Here is a 15,833-nt window from a genome sequence, read left to right as displayed (position 1 = left end):
CTCTATTTGAAAAGTGTTGCTTATTTTAAAGTGCAAGGATAGCTAGCCACCCACTATGAAAGATTTCACAATATGAGATGTTATAGTAATGATGCAGTTTTGCTTCTCTAAGTTTACTGCATGTTAAAATGATGCTTTAGTTCACTACCCAATGCACAAGGAAAGTCTACAGTAATAAGAAGTGAGCTCTGTGTAACTAGATGAAGCTTGTTGGCATAAACAAGTGCTTTTAATTGCATTGCTCATGTAAATGTTTTGCAAATATAATTAGGATAAACTGATAAGGATAAACATGCCATGAAAAATAAAAATTCCTAGAAATCTTTGTTTTGCTCATGCTGCTTGAATACTATTCAAATTACAAATCTGTGGTTGTTTCATTTTTTTTCTCTTCACTTTAATGCAAAATTTATCAGTTGAATTACTTAATACAGTAACCTCCCAATTTATGAATGTTCAATGTTATGAACATGAATGTTGGATGCCTCAAATTCTATTTACAAACTCAAAAGCTCAATGTACTTTTGCACAACTTCAGAAACTGAAAGAATGAGAATGAAATAGTTTCAAGATTTATGTATTTTACTTATATTTTACATATAAATAAAATACATAAATGTTTTGGTATGCATCCTCTCATATCTGGGAAAATCACTCCTGGTTACATGAACATGGCATGCAATAAAAAACAACACATCGTAGTACTGTTTTTCAGAATTTTGTTTTTAAAATTAGAGTTGCTACCATGATATTTTCTTGTTGATCTAGCATTGAGGCTGCCGTAAACATTTGTGAAGTAAGTGCAAGAAAATTGATTAGGTTACAAATAATAATATTAGTAATTTAAGTATTTATTCTGCATTGTTTAACATTTTATTTAGTATTACTTTAATGAGAGGCCAGGAGGACAAAAGTTCCATTTTTGTTGCTTTGTTCTGTCAGCTCTCTCTCTATCAAAGATAATAGATAATGCTTTTCTTGGTATTTATTATACAGATCAGATAATTATCAAAACTGAGAACTTTTCATAAGATAAATAAATTTAAAATAAATAAATAAATACATTACAAACTCTTGAATTCAGTAACCTTGGGTTGTGACCAGTGCCAGATTTCTGGAATGTTTGTGTTATCGACACATATTTTGCTTTATCTGTATGCACTGTGATAAAGCATAATATACGTATAATAATAATAATACAATCATTTCTTACTTTATGCATGTTTAAATTACACAAATTTAAAATAATGTGCAGTAACCATATTTATGGAAAACGGGAGACCAGCACGATAGCCCACCATTTTCTCATTTTGTTTTGCTAAAGGTTGTCCTTTAGTCATCTATTGGAAGTGCATATTTTTTTCTTTTGTGCTTATTTTTACTTATTTAGTTTTTATTATTACCCTTATGACTAGTAAGCATCCTCTTAGTTCTAGTGGAAGTGGTGGTAAGCACTCAAGGATTTTGCTTGAAATGAAACTGGGAGTGCTTAAGCACTACGAACGAGATGAGAGCATGGCACGCATTAAGCATTCTCTAAGTTTGAGTGAGAGTACATTACGAGTGGTGTGCCCTTTACTACACAAAAGTCATCATATGCTCGGTCAAATTTGATGGAACGCACAGAAAAAATGGTTGCTACCTGGATGAGTGACCAAATTAAAAAACCCATCAACCCCTATCAGTTCTCAAGGATTTTCTCTCATTTCTTGTGTGTACAGACAGGTTTTCACAGACATTCTCTCAGGTTTGCCAAGCTGGGATTGCTACCTGGGAGTCCAAAATGCTGATGGAACTGATATTCAGGTGACACTCATGTCAAGTAGACCTAATTTTGGTGAAGTTCGATCAGTCTGTGACAACCAAATCCTCTGCTTACACCTTCACAATGGTGGGACTGTTAGTAACCTTGGGTATAACCTCTGTGTGCAAGTCCTGAAATACGTTACCTAGCATACTGGAGGTGACCACCCAGGTGCAAAGCAACGTAAGCAGGAGTCTAGGTATGGTACCCACACCAATAGGAATGCTGCGCCTTTGTCTTATCAACCAGTGCAATACTACCACTTTGCTTATTAGGCTTGAAGTAGTGGAACCCATGTTTTCCAGAGCAAAGCTACAGCAACCCCCCCCCTCCATATCTTCCATAATGCAGTATAATTGATGTCTTTTGACATTATGATGGACATCATGGCGTGATCCAATCTTTCTTACCTTTTCAGGGTACGGCTCTAAAACAGTGTTGTTCGCAGGTTGGCTGTTAGAGAGTCCACCAGACTGATCCAATTGGATCAGTCTGGTGGACTCTCTAACAGCCAACCTGCCCGTCTGCACGGCTCAGTGACCTTCATATTTGACTACACAATTACTCCCAAGTCTTTCACTTTCCTGAGTGTAGTACCACAGAGTTGGTAACTCTCTGGGAGGCTTCCGGATCAGCTAGTGTATAATCTTGCTGCCTCTACTCTGCCAGATAGTGACTGGCGAGAGTCCAAGCTGTGTGCGTGCGTGCGTGCGTGCGTGCGTGCGGAGGGCATTGTTCAGGCCACATTATGTCAAGGAGCTGGGTATATTCTTTCCATGTATGTGCCATATCCAAAAATTTCAGTACTTCATACAGCATGTCCTCCCCACCTTTTCTTACTACTGAATACGCTATGAATTGTCAAATTAATAGAACAAACTTATCTGTGAAAAGATCTAAACCTTTCAAACACTTTTTTTAATTTCAATGATGTCCATTTCCACTTACAGTCTGCAAAACCTCATGTACTTGTGCATATGTCCATTCTGATATTCCCTATCAGAGACTTAGTAATTTGGAATCTCCTCTTTTCAATCTTCTCTGATTTAAAATCTCACTACAACATTCTGCCAAATTCATCTGTTTCCTCTGATGGGATTCATGTGAATCCCATCAGCATTCAACTTGCTCAACCCATTCAAGGCCTTATACACCTCAATCAGATCACCTCGCAGGTGATCTGATTGAGGTGTATAAGGCACTGCAGGTGCCTACTCTCCAGGCACTGCAATTTGCAGAACTTAAGCCTTTCTTGGTAATGGCACCCCCTTTGTTCCTCTCACCAATCTTGTTGCCCTTCCTTGTACTCGTTCTAGCAACTGTACATCCTTCCTAAAATGAGGCCTCCAGACCTGTACACAGTACTCTAGGTATGGCCTGACCATTGCCTTGTATAACGGGATAAGCACCTCTCTGTCCCTGCCAGCAAAATTCCTATATATCATTGACAAAACTCCATGACCTGCCCTGGCAGCCCGTCTGCACGGCTCAGCGACCTTCATATTTGACCACACAATTACTCCCAAGTCTTTTTCACTTTCCACTTTCCTGAGTGTAGTACCACAGAGTTAGTGTGTTTCTCTTCAGTTCTTGCTACCCATATGCAGTACTTTGCACTTGTCAATGTTAAACTTCAGTTGCTACTTCTCAGCCCATTTTCCCAACTTATCTAGATCCAGTTGGAGTAGCATGCTGTCTTTACTGTCATTAACAACCCTGCAAACTTGGACATTAAACCTGATATACTTTCATTGATAAATATACAAAACAACAGTGGGCCTAACACTGAATCCTGGGGAACTCCACTAATAACATTTGTCCACGAAGAGCAGTGTCCGTTGATTACCACTCTGTCGTCTCCCACTCAACCATCCCTTTATCCATTGTAGCAACTTACCCTTAATGCCATACCTCTCCAATTTGTACAGCAGTCTTCCATGTGCAACAGTATCAAAAGCTTTCCTGAAATCCAAGTATATGATATCAGAATTATTTTTGGCATTCAGTTCCTTTGTTACCACATCATAGTATCCAATCAAATTGGTCAGACAAGACCTTCCTTTAACAAACCCATGCTGTGTCTTAACTATTACTGCAGTCTTGTCTAGATGATCCTGCACTGCTTCTTTAACCAGTGATTCCATTATTTTCCCGGAGCACAAGTTAAACTAACAGGTCTGTAGTTACTTGTCACCTTTTGAACTCCCTTTGTGAATTGGTAATACATTTTCACACCTCCAGTCCATGGGGACCTCCCCCTGAGTCCAAGGAAGTCTAATAATTATGGCTAAGGGTTTGCTTACTTCCTTTGCCTCCTTTAATATAACTGGATAGATCCCATCCACCCCAGGTGCCTTCATTATGTTTAACTTCAACAATTTCTCCTCCACTTTACTCTCAGTTATTATAAATCACTTAGCTCCCTGTTAGTGTTTGATAAACTTCTGGCACTCCCCTCATTGAATAACTCCTGATGATTACACATTGTATTCCACCTTCTAGTTTGAGAAACCTTGCTTGCCCTTCATAAACAGCTTCAACTTCTTGAATATCCACTATCAATTACTTAAATGCTGATCTCCAGGTAATTTTTCAGTCGGGAAAAAATGACTTATTTGATTTCAATCCTAAAAAAAACTCAATCCTGTGTTATATCACAAAAAGGATTCTTCTGTTCCTATGCTTATTTTTGATGACACTGATTTCTAGACAAGATCTTATATCTCTGTTGGGGATTGCCCTGACTTCTAGTCTCTCTCTTGGCATAAGCACATTACAAATATTGCTTCCTCTGCATCTAAAAAAACTGGGTTTTCTCTTTCGCTCTCAGCTTTACTTTTCTTCCAAACAGCTGTTCACTATGTGCAAATCACAAATCCGCCCTTACTACCATGGAATATTCTTCCCACATCTGGGGTGATGCCCCCAAAACCTCTCTCAGGCTTCTATATTTCATTCAAATGAGGGCAGTTAGGTTAATTAATGACTCATCTCTGTCTCTCCACTCTGTCTAGTGCAGAAATTTAATTTATAGATACTTCCATGGGCATTGTTCTTCTGATTTGGCTTCTGTAATTCCTGCTCTCTCTCTCTCTCTCTCTCTCTCTCTCTTCCAATGCAGTCCGAACACGTGCCACAACCAATCAGCATCCTTTTACTGTCCAGTTCTAAACTCACAGAATTAACTTTTCTTCTTCCTCATTTATTCATTCACTTTCTGTTTTCTGGAACAACCTATTTCCTGAAAATTACAATTTACAAAATTTCAAGTTTAATGTCAACAAGTATCTTCTCTTTCATCTTCTCAACCATACTAATTACTATAGGTTCTAATACCTCTTGTGCTTGGGGTTTTCATTAAAAAAAAAGTAATGACTTATTCTTGTTATCTCATTTAGTATTGAGACCACTATAAAGTATATGACAATGACATTCTAATGTGTTTCTCTATATGATTACGATTCATCAGGTCAGTTCTGTTCATTATCTTTATTAAATTTTAAAATATTAAATTAATTTTTTTTTCATACCATTTTTCTATTAGAATTTCTTTGGTTATTTATTCATTTTCACCACATCCTCTGTAAAATTTATTGAAAGATAGTAACTTTACATAACTGAACTTTGGGCTTAACCTTGCCCCAAATTATCCGAATTACTATCGGTTGTTTTTTTAATCGCCCTCCAGTTCAACCCCTTTGGGTTCCCAAGAACTTTCACTCATTTCTTTATGTACCTTGTTGCAGTTGGAACTGTCCACATCTTTATGCTGTTTTAGAACTAACAGGTAAGCCCAATAAGTTCCTATATTTCAAACAATTCTCTGGTTTCGTATGTATTTCAACAGATAAGCAGTCTTATCGTTTTAATGGCTTATTCTGTACTATTTTTAAGTATAGAGATAACTGTAAATTATATCACAAAATGCCATTCCCTCTGTTAAGCAACTCCTGGGGTGACATTATTGAAAAAAGTAATACATTTCTTTTTGGTAGAACTTACTGTCCAACATAAATCTTACAAGAAAGGTACATTTCACCTTTAGCCTTTTAAGTCTAAAGTCTTTTGTGTTTAACAATATCATCTCTGGCTTTTTAGTTTTCAACATCAAATGTAGGCTATCTTGGTTTTATTGTGAATAGTTGTTTACATTTTAATGCCTCAGTAAGCTGTGTATCAAATTTAAAGAAATTAGAGATTTCAGATATTTTGAAGATGAATTTGTTACTGTACAGTTTGCTTAGGGGGAAAATACATACCTAATTACATAGTTTCATCCCTGTTACAAAAAAAAAAAAAAGAAATGAGTGAAGTTTTGATAAATTTGATAAATTAAATGTCTAGGTGGGATAATGTGCAGAAAATTGTATTGAAAGGTAAAGATGCATAATTCATGTTGATGAATAAGAAATTTAGAATTTTATTGTGACAAGTAGGAGAGTACAAAATTGGACCATTCCTTTTCCATAGTCTGCTTACTTAGTTTTAAATAGGAATAAATGGAAAGATTCAAGTGCCAAAAAATTATTGTTGACACTTTTAAGTTGGCATTAAGATTTTGGCATGATGCTATGCACCATAACTAGACACATTGTCAGCCATTTGCAGCAGGCAATGAGTGTAATCATGTTGTCCCCCTCATGCTGCAACCATTCTATTTGTTTTTATTTTTGTTTAAAATAAAATCGGTTTACATTCATTTCTGAAGTACAGAGAGGGCATGTTATGATCTAACTGAAGATGGGAGAACAACTTTCCCATCGGGGGAAAAAAAAAAAAAAAAAGACGTTTGATTAGGCAAAACTTAATTTAAAAATTGTAAAATTTAAACAGTAATACTTAGTCCAATTTTAACATCAAATTTAAAAATTTCAGCCTAAATATGAATAAAAAAAAAAAAAAAAAAAGATCTAAACAACAAATAGCCTGAACCTAAAAGTAAGTGAGATGGATCTTGGTGTCTTTTAATTGAAATACTCTGTGCATGTATGCATGCGTGTGTTATTATTATTATTTTTTTTAAGCATTTGTACACATCTGGTAGCAGATGTCAGTTTAATCTCTGTTCTAGGGAACATAATAATGGAATCATTGATTAAAGAAGTAATACAAGGTCATCTTGATAGGAGTAGAGTCATATGTCAATTACAGCACAGTTTTGTTTAAGAGTGATCATGCTTCACAAATATGATTAGTTACTATGAGGTTGTCACAAAAGAACTGGATCCTAAGTATAATTTTTACATCATCTAATTAGATTTCAGTAAAGCCTTTTATTCCTCACCACATAGATGATTGTATAAATTGGAGAATTGTGGCATTAGCTGGAATTTATTATTATGAATAATAGGATGGTTAAGACTGGAGACAAATAGCGATTTAAATGGCTACTGCTCTTCATGGACTAATGTGATGAGTAGATTTCCTGTCTACTTCTGTTTTTTTGCTACAACCATCCTTCACACATATTTCAGAAAATTACATCTACAGAAATTCAGGTCTAATGTCAACAAGTATTTTCTGTCTTTTTGGCCTTCAACCCATGTACAGTACTAAGTAGTATATAGGTTATAATACCTTTCATGTTTGGAGTTTTCATATAAAATATAAACAAAAGTTGGGTTTCTAAACTTCGAAATATGCAGATCTGTATTCTGTACCTCTATGAAAAGCCCATTAGCACTTATAATCTCATTACTTTTCTTTAAACGCCTTTCCAGCATTCCATATCTCTCCTCTCATTCACTTTCCTAACTTGTTTTGGTGATAAAAATAAATTTCCAGATAGTAAAAATTCACTAAATAAGTATTAGGTGTAAAATAATTCTGTTATATTACAGAGGAAGAATCAACAGTTGCTCACTCTGATTAGTCAGTATATAGTGAATAACCTTATATGTTCATCACTTTGTGTGTAAGCTTTCTAAATATATTTAGTTTACTTCATTCTATCTTTACTTGCATTTATGAGAAGGCAAAAATATTTTTTTCTTAACTGTTCTTACAAAGCTGTGGCTCATTTGTCTGAAACTGCTGCTGAAGCTAAACTTCAAGAATTAAAAAAGAAGTTATTTAATCTACAGCCTCCTTCGTCTAAAAAATCTCAACAGGCTCGTTTGGCTGGGGTCCTTAAAAGGAAAAGGTATTGTCATATCTGTTATGGGAATTTGCTTAGTTTTTTTAACAATGTTATTTTATGAAAAGAGAAATGTCTTGGAAAATTTTAGACTTCATTCTAAAATTACATTGTCATATTCATTCCATTCAATATTACAATGTAATTTTAATGAAATACTCTCCAGGCACTCTCCCCACTCAAATACATCCATCGGAATGAAACATTGCGAGGTGATCTGATTGAGGTGTATAAGGCCTTGAATGGTTTGAGCAAGCTGAACGATGATGAGATTCTTCCTCTTTCTCAGATTCCACACCTGAGGGGGCATAAGTTCAAATTGAAGAAAGATAGTTGTAGAATAGATATGCAGAAATTTGCCTTTAGCCAGCGGGTGGTTGATTGTTGGAAAAAACTTCACCTGTCATGGAAGTTGACAGCTTAAATAAATTTAAGGCCGAACTAGACAAACTTTTGGAGTGAATGGATGGATGAAATGGGAAGGGTTTTTTTTTTTTTTTTTTGCTGCCATATATAAGCTTGCTTTCTTGCATCATATGCCTCTGCTAATGCTAATTGACAGTAAGATTTGTTACTCTGTAGCTCTTTTTATCACTGTTTGAGTCCACAAACCGAAATGCTGTTTTGCTTAGGTTTCTTGTTTGGATTTTTAGAACTTGGAATGCATTGAAAAATGCTGCAAACTGTAACTAATAGTACACTGTTCTGCTCTCAAGATTTGTATTACATTATAGTAATAGTAAGCTAATAAACAGATGATATTAAACTAAATTGTTTGCTTACCATAAAGAGGTTTAAAATGTTTAAAAAATTACCCTATAAGTCTTATTGTTATTTATTTACTGTGTAACATTCTTATTATACTAAATTTACAGAATAAAATAAAAAATTTAATGTTAAAATTTCAACTGTATACTTGTAAACCATAAAATTATATACACGATGTATAACCAGAAGTATTTGACCCCACATCAGGTAATGCAAAAAAGGGCTTTTATTCAAAAACTTAATACATACAGTAATAGAGCCACTTGAATGACTATCCTCCTGGGCATGCTTTCTACTAACATTCTAGTTAATGTTGACTAGAATTTGCATACATTTCTCTGGCCAAGCAGTTGCCAGAACTGTTTTGAAAGAAGGCTTTGGCCACAGCCTAGCCTATTCCAGCACTCAAATACATCCTACAGGTGTTTGGTTGGGTTGAGGTCTGCACTATGACCCAGCCATTCCAACTTTTTTAATGTCATTGCCCTGAGGACAATGACATAGATAAGTTGGATCAATGCCAAACCAGCTGAAACTCCAGACTTCCTCCACCAAACTGAATAGTTGGGATGATACACTGAAATGCTCTCGGCACTCTCCCATTCAAATGTATACATCAGAAAACATCAGTACCTACAAGATTCATATTACTATGTCTGAGCTGATACACATTCATGGAGAGGTGTCTGAATACATTTCTTTTTAAATGAGTTGACAAAGGAGCATGTTACTCCTTTGTCAATTCATTTAAAACAGATATGTGTAGCTTGGCAGTTTTAGTAATGTGGCATCAAAAATAACTTAGAAGTGACAAATTGTTCAAAGAGCAATAGCGATAAATTTCTGTAATAATGTAACTTGTAATAATCTAATAATTTAATAGTCTAAAAGCGATGATTCATCATCTATAATATCATTTTAAATACATCTTTAACTGGAATTGTTTATTATTTACATTTAATTACACAAATTTTTGAACTTTACTGGAACTTACATGACTGCATATGCTACTAATTCAGAATTTGGAGAACAAGTGGTCACATGGTAGTGATGTAGTTAAAATATTGAATTTCTTTACAGATTTATTAAGGCTTGGATAAAGGTGCCTACCTTCCAAGCATTGTCTGAGAAAACTACTAAAATATATACTTAGCTTATAGAAATATCAATACAAAAATGCTACTGAATTAGGTTGACCATATGTCCCGTTTTTTAAAAAATAACTTTAAAAAACGCTTACATATTGGCGCAACATAACCTATAATCGTGATTATATCATAGGAATGGCTGCCATCGTAGGTAGTAGTCATTCATGCAATCACAGGTAGAGGTGCCTGGAAGTACAGCTTTCGTTGAGAGAATATTTTCCATAATGAATAGCATAGCTGTAGGAGAAATCCAGGTTAAATGTTGAAACCAGAAATAATAATGTTGAAACCTTGAAAGCCATGTTAATTATAATGCAAAATTGTAATATGGAGTGTAATAAGTTTTACAAGATCTTAAAAGACCAAAATTTGTTACGCAAAATATGTTCATCCGAAAAATATTCTTTGTGTGAATTTGCTGATGTGCAGTCTCCCGCCACGCTGACCTAAAAACATTTTGTTGAATATTTTTTTTATTTTATTTTTTTTCTTCTCTTTCCAAACATTTCTTCTCCCCGTCCCATTTTGGCCTCAAGGAATTATGGTCAGCCTATACTGAATAATAGTGTCCACAGAAATGAAGGGAAAAGAATGTTTTTTGATTAAAAAACAAACTAACTTATTTTCAGTTGATTAATCACTGAACATTGGAAGTGAGGTAGTTGGGAAATAATTTTTTTTGGATAACAATATTATTGTTACTAAATATATTATTTGTTCTTATTTTCCAGCATAGTATCAAAATAAAGAAAAAAAATTGTAGTGTAGGATTTTTTTTTTCTTTTTCTTGTCCCAAAAAAAGCTGAATTTATAGAATAAACAGTGCAGTGTGCATGCTCTTTAATTTTTATTTCCATGCTAGCTAGAGGGCTAAATCTTAACTAGGAAAGTCAAGAAAGGGGAAGGATCAATATCCTTAAACTTTGATGCTTATTTCAAGATAAAGACTTCTTATTCTTTTTATTTTGTAAATGCATTTAAAGCTTTTTTTTTTTTTTTTGTCTTTCATCATCAGCCATTTTCAGTCCACTGCAGGATGAAGGCCTCTCCAGCAACTTTCCAGTTCCTTCTGTTTTGTGCAATGGCCATCCATTTACTACCCACAAACTCATGAATTTCATCTGTCCATCTCCGTCGTTGTCCTCCAGGTTTTCTTCTAGCTCCTCTTGGGTACCATTCTGTTATTCTCTTAGTCCATCTGTCATCATGTCTGAACTGTGTCCTGCCCAAGACCATTTTAGTTCTTTAGTTTTGATAAGAATGTCCTTGACTTGAGTTTGCTGCCTAATCCATGTGTTCCTCTTCTTATCTAACAGTCTGATTCCCAATATAATTCATTCCATTCCTTGCTGTGTAGTTCTCAGCTTCTCTTCCCTTCTTTTGGTGAGAGCCCAAGTTTCACTTCCATAAGTCATGGTGGGTAGTATACATTGGTTCATTATTTTACGTGCCATACAAATTGGGATATTGCTCCTCAGTATGTGACTATATTTCCTGAATGCTATCCATCCAAAATTTATTTTTCTCTTGACTTCCAGCCATTTATCATTATTACAGCTGATGACTTGTCCCAGATAAGTACAGGTTGACCATCAGTAATCTGACAGCGTTGGGACCTGTGGGGTGCCGGATTAGTGAGTTTGCTGGATCACCGGTGGTTATTTTAGCACATACATTTTACCCAACAGCTAACCACCTCCTTCTACCTTTAACACGTTGACTGCTAAGCTAGTTTAAGAAAAAAATTCCCCAGGGGCCCAAAAAATATTTAGGAAATATTTTGATTAGTAATTCTAAAATAAATATTGTAATGTCAGTGTTGTCGTTTTTTTTAAATATTTAAAAAATATATATATATATTATTTTATGTCGCATATATGTGGCCAACTTGGCCACATATGTTGGTTAATTTATTTCTTGAGAAGCTGTGTCGGCCACATAAGTGTGATGCTATTACGGCATACATGTGAAGGTCGTTGGTGATTAGTTTATTGCACGTGCGGCGAGCGCTGCAATAAAACTAATTATGATAAAATAAACTCTCAAGCATCACAATAAGTTTGCCAGTATTGTTAGAGATTTTGTGAAAACAAGTTCGTTAGCATGCTATATTATCCATCATATTGTGTTGTGTTTTTCCACAAGTTTGTATAAGTTCGTTGTAAAAAAAAATCGAAAAAGGAATGGCTAAAAGAAAATTACTAAGATAAGAGGAACTGAGAGAAATTGCTGGAATTTACAATTAAGCAGAGTTAGACTTCTCACAGACACACTGCTGTCGAGTTTTTTCAGAAGTTCAACTTTATCTGTTATGGACAATGTACGGTGTTTGCGCTTTTTACACCACGAGAGGCACTTCCTTTATGCATTGGAACCATGGCTGGGGCTAAATGTGAGCAGGTTATAATAATAAATTGCAGAAAAACAAGTGGGAATGGCTTGCTAGTGTTTAAGAGTTTGCGCCAACATCTGATGCTGCAACCAACACCACCAAAACAGTAGCAGCAGGTTGGTGCGCTGACTTGGGAAATTTGAAATTACGTTCGCGGAAATTATGTCCGAATTAGTGGTGGAACCGGATTACCGGTGGCTGGATTAGTGATGGTCGACCTGTATATGACTCCATCTTTTCAATTACTGCTCCTTCAATCATCATATCCCTTTCTATGGCATACTTTTTCATCATTACTTTTGTTTTAGCCATATTCATCTTTAGTCCAAAATCCTTACTAACTCTGCATAACTGATTAAGATTTTCCTCTAATTCTTTGGGATTATGGTTTACGTACTCTCCTTTCTGCGACCAGTCTAATCTGAAAACTTCCTCAAGGGCAGCAGTAAACAGCTTCGGAGATATTGTGTCTCCTTGTCGAACTCCTTTCTCAATTTTAAATTTGCTACTGTCTTTGTCTAGTCTAATAAAGGAGGTAGCGTTCTCATATATTTTCTTCAAAATCATAATATATGGGGTACCTATGCCTTGTCTTTCCAGTGCCCGAAACATTGCCTTATGCTGTATGGAGTCAAATGCCTTTTCATAATCCACAAATTCCAGGCATAATTTTTGTCATTAGGTATTTATTAATATTAGTAGTATATTTATAGTAAATCATTCCTATAATGCAATAATATTGATGCTTCATTAGATTTAAATATATATTTTTTTTATGGAGCTCAGTTGCTGGCAGTCTTCTATTGTGATGAGTGCAACAGTAGTTTTTTCAGCAGTACATAAATAACAACACCACTATGTATAAATATATTTTGATGATACTGGATGACATGTAATAACATTAATCAAATCACTGAGATGGCTATTAAAAAAAAAAAAATGCCTAACTTTCTCTACCACTAGTGACAGGATTGAATAATGGTGTTTTTTTTTTTTTTTTTTATCTTAAGGCTTGATGACCCATCTTCTCAAGAAAAGAAACATAAAAGTTTGAGCTCAGCAGTAGCTTGCATTCAGGGTAAGTTAGATACCACTTAAGTCAGTTAAATTGAAATTGTATCTTAAAATTTTACTTTCTTACTGTTGAGTTATAACAGGCAATTTCTGCTAATCCAACCTCCTGAAGTCTTGAGGGGTGTCAGATTTGGCAAAAAGTTGAACTATCCAACTTTTTTCACTTCCACTCAAGTTTTTTTAATTTTTGACCTAAATAATGACCTAATTAATAAAAATATGCTTTTTTTTTGATGCACTGTAACTTTCTATTTATTGAGACATGATAAGATACTAATCCCCCTCCAAAAAAAAATTGAAACAAAATGATAAAAATAAGACAGTCATTGAAACACAATTGTGGAGATAGTCTCTGCTTTGAATAATGGATCTCTGTTTGTACACTTCAAATTGTTAAATGGGCACTTTGCAATGGTTATTATTTAAAAATTAGGAATAAATGGAAAAAACTAACCTTAATTTACAGTTCATAAGTTACATATATTGCTGGCTGGTCTCTTCTAAGGGATCAGCAGGATCTTCACTGAGAGAAGGTCTGTTGGTACCCTTCTTTTGTTGGACGAAGTCTTTAATGTCAGACAGTACCAAAGCTTTCAATCTTCATTCTTCAAACTTATACTTCTCTAGTACCAGACATGTCAAATCAGACTGATCGTACATCGAAAAGTTCCCCACAAACTCAATATAGGTATCCAAAGCACAAGAAGCTTCAGCCCAAGTAATATTTGTCTTGGCTGCTGTGTATGCTGTGACCAGTTCATCATTACTAGAATCTGCTTGTTAGCCTTTTACAGTTTCCACTATAAATTCATCAGTCAAATCAGATTCAGTAAGTGTGGTCATCATCTACTGAAGCCACTCATCTAATTCTTTCTCTTCCAGGCCATTTTACTGTTTTAATGGCAACAAGTGGGGCTACATGTTTGATTCTTCTCTTTGTCCAAAATCTTTAAAAGTCAATCTTCATTGTTGCTGCCATCAAAAAAATAGAACCTGGCCAGAGTTTACACCACCATTTCACCAATGTCTCTTTCTTGACCTGCTCCAAAGCATAATACAATTTGAAGAGTGCACTTTAATATTAAAACTTTTCTGAAATGCAACCACATCCAAATTTTCATTTGACAATGATTGCATAAATAACTTTCTGTAATGCATTTTAAGATTTTGAATGAATCTACTTGCTTCACAATATCTAAGACCGTTGTCAATCCTATGCCATAGTCTTTAGCTACATTGCTTTGGTGTGCCCCTTGCTTCATTCATTCAGTGACTTCCAGCTTTTGAAGATTCAGGAGTAGATTTTAAACGATTGTCAGCCATGGTTAATAAGCAAAAATAGTATTACTTGAGAAAGTAAAAAAATGAAGCCCTGTTATTAGATACTGCACAAGGCAATACCAACACACATACTGGCAAAATAACAATGTGTAGTCCAAGATATGCAGGTTTGGGTATGATGTAGTCTGCCTTATTTATTAAATAACCTAAACAAAAATCAGTTTGTTTCTTTTATTTTTTATTATGCATACAACTCTAAAAAATATTTAGTTGAATAGTGTACAATGCAAAATAATAATCTAAAGTTCCTCAATAAAAATATATTTTCTGTATAATGTACAGATAAGTAACTATCATTGTAGTACATAATGTGCCTATTCCAACATTTTACTGTACAGTAAACCCCCGCTATTCGCGGTATCTGTATTCGTGGTCGCTGATTTAATATAAAATGAAACCTAAAAAAATGTGAATTTTAAAGCGCCTTGAACATTTTCCGCCATAAACAAACGTGGGCGTGGCTAAAATTATCTTTCCCGGTCAAAACAGCGCTCAGTAGGTGGGGGAGTGAGGGGTGACAAAATCGCGAGCGTGGATGTTTCTCGCTAATCCTTGTTCAGTATGTGTTATGCGATTGTCATGGAAGATTTCGTCGTTTGCTTTTAATTTATATGCTTATAAATTGAATAAATTTATCAATTTATAAATTGATATGCTTACAAAAGTGATAAATCTACTGTTTTGCAGTGTAAAACAGACTTTTTCGAGTGTGTTAATGGAAGAAAGTGACTTTATTGTGGACAAGTTCTTTCTAACCTGTACAAAAATATGGCTACGAATAACAAGGGAAATGTGAAAAGATCAAAGAAGGTGATGACATTAGCGAATAAAATTCAGTTATTAGACAAAATTTCTAATGGTGAAAGTGTCTCCTCAGTGGCAAAACATTATAAAATCAATGAGTCAACCGTACGATCAATCAAAAAATCAGAAGAAAAAATCTGCCGTAGTGTCCGTGAAAATGCGCTAATTGCTTCAAAAATTTGCAATGTAACTCGTGCAATGTAACTCGTGACGTTAAATTAGAAAAAATCGAAAAAGCTTTAAATCTGTGGATAGAAGACCGAACTCAAAATAAAATTCCGTTAAGTTCATTCATCATTCGTGAAAAGGCAAAACACCTTTATCAACACTTTAGAGAAACTGATGATAGCACTGGCGGGATAAGTT

The 15,833-nt window shown here is 34.8% G+C and overlaps 1 protein-coding gene across 4 annotated transcripts in view; it reads left to right on the top strand.

The window, feature by feature from the left end:
- Window positions 1-15,833, top strand: part of LOC150080569 (PSME3-interacting protein) — a 102,201-nt gene that overhangs the window by 59,019 nt on the left and 27,349 nt on the right. For all 4 annotated transcript variants that reach the window (XM_090382054.1, XM_090382055.1, XM_090382053.1 and 1 more), the window contains 2 exons: window positions 7,811-7,946; window positions 13,259-13,326. In XM_090382054.1, coding sequence (XP_090238180.1) covers window positions 7,811-7,946; window positions 13,259-13,326 — 204 coding nt within the window. The remainder of the gene's footprint in view (window positions 1-7,810; window positions 7,947-13,258; window positions 13,327-15,833) is intronic.

Source organism: Mastigoproctus giganteus, chromosome 9 (assembly GCF_048544385.1).
Source record: "Mastigoproctus giganteus isolate SK-2022 chromosome 9, ASM4854438v1, whole genome shotgun sequence".
In the NCBI taxonomy this organism is placed as follows: Eukaryota; Metazoa; Arthropoda; class Arachnida; order Uropygi; family Thelyphonidae; genus Mastigoproctus; species Mastigoproctus giganteus.
The sequence above is the reverse complement of the archived record's forward strand: the minus strand, read 5'-3'. Positions and strand labels throughout refer to the sequence as shown.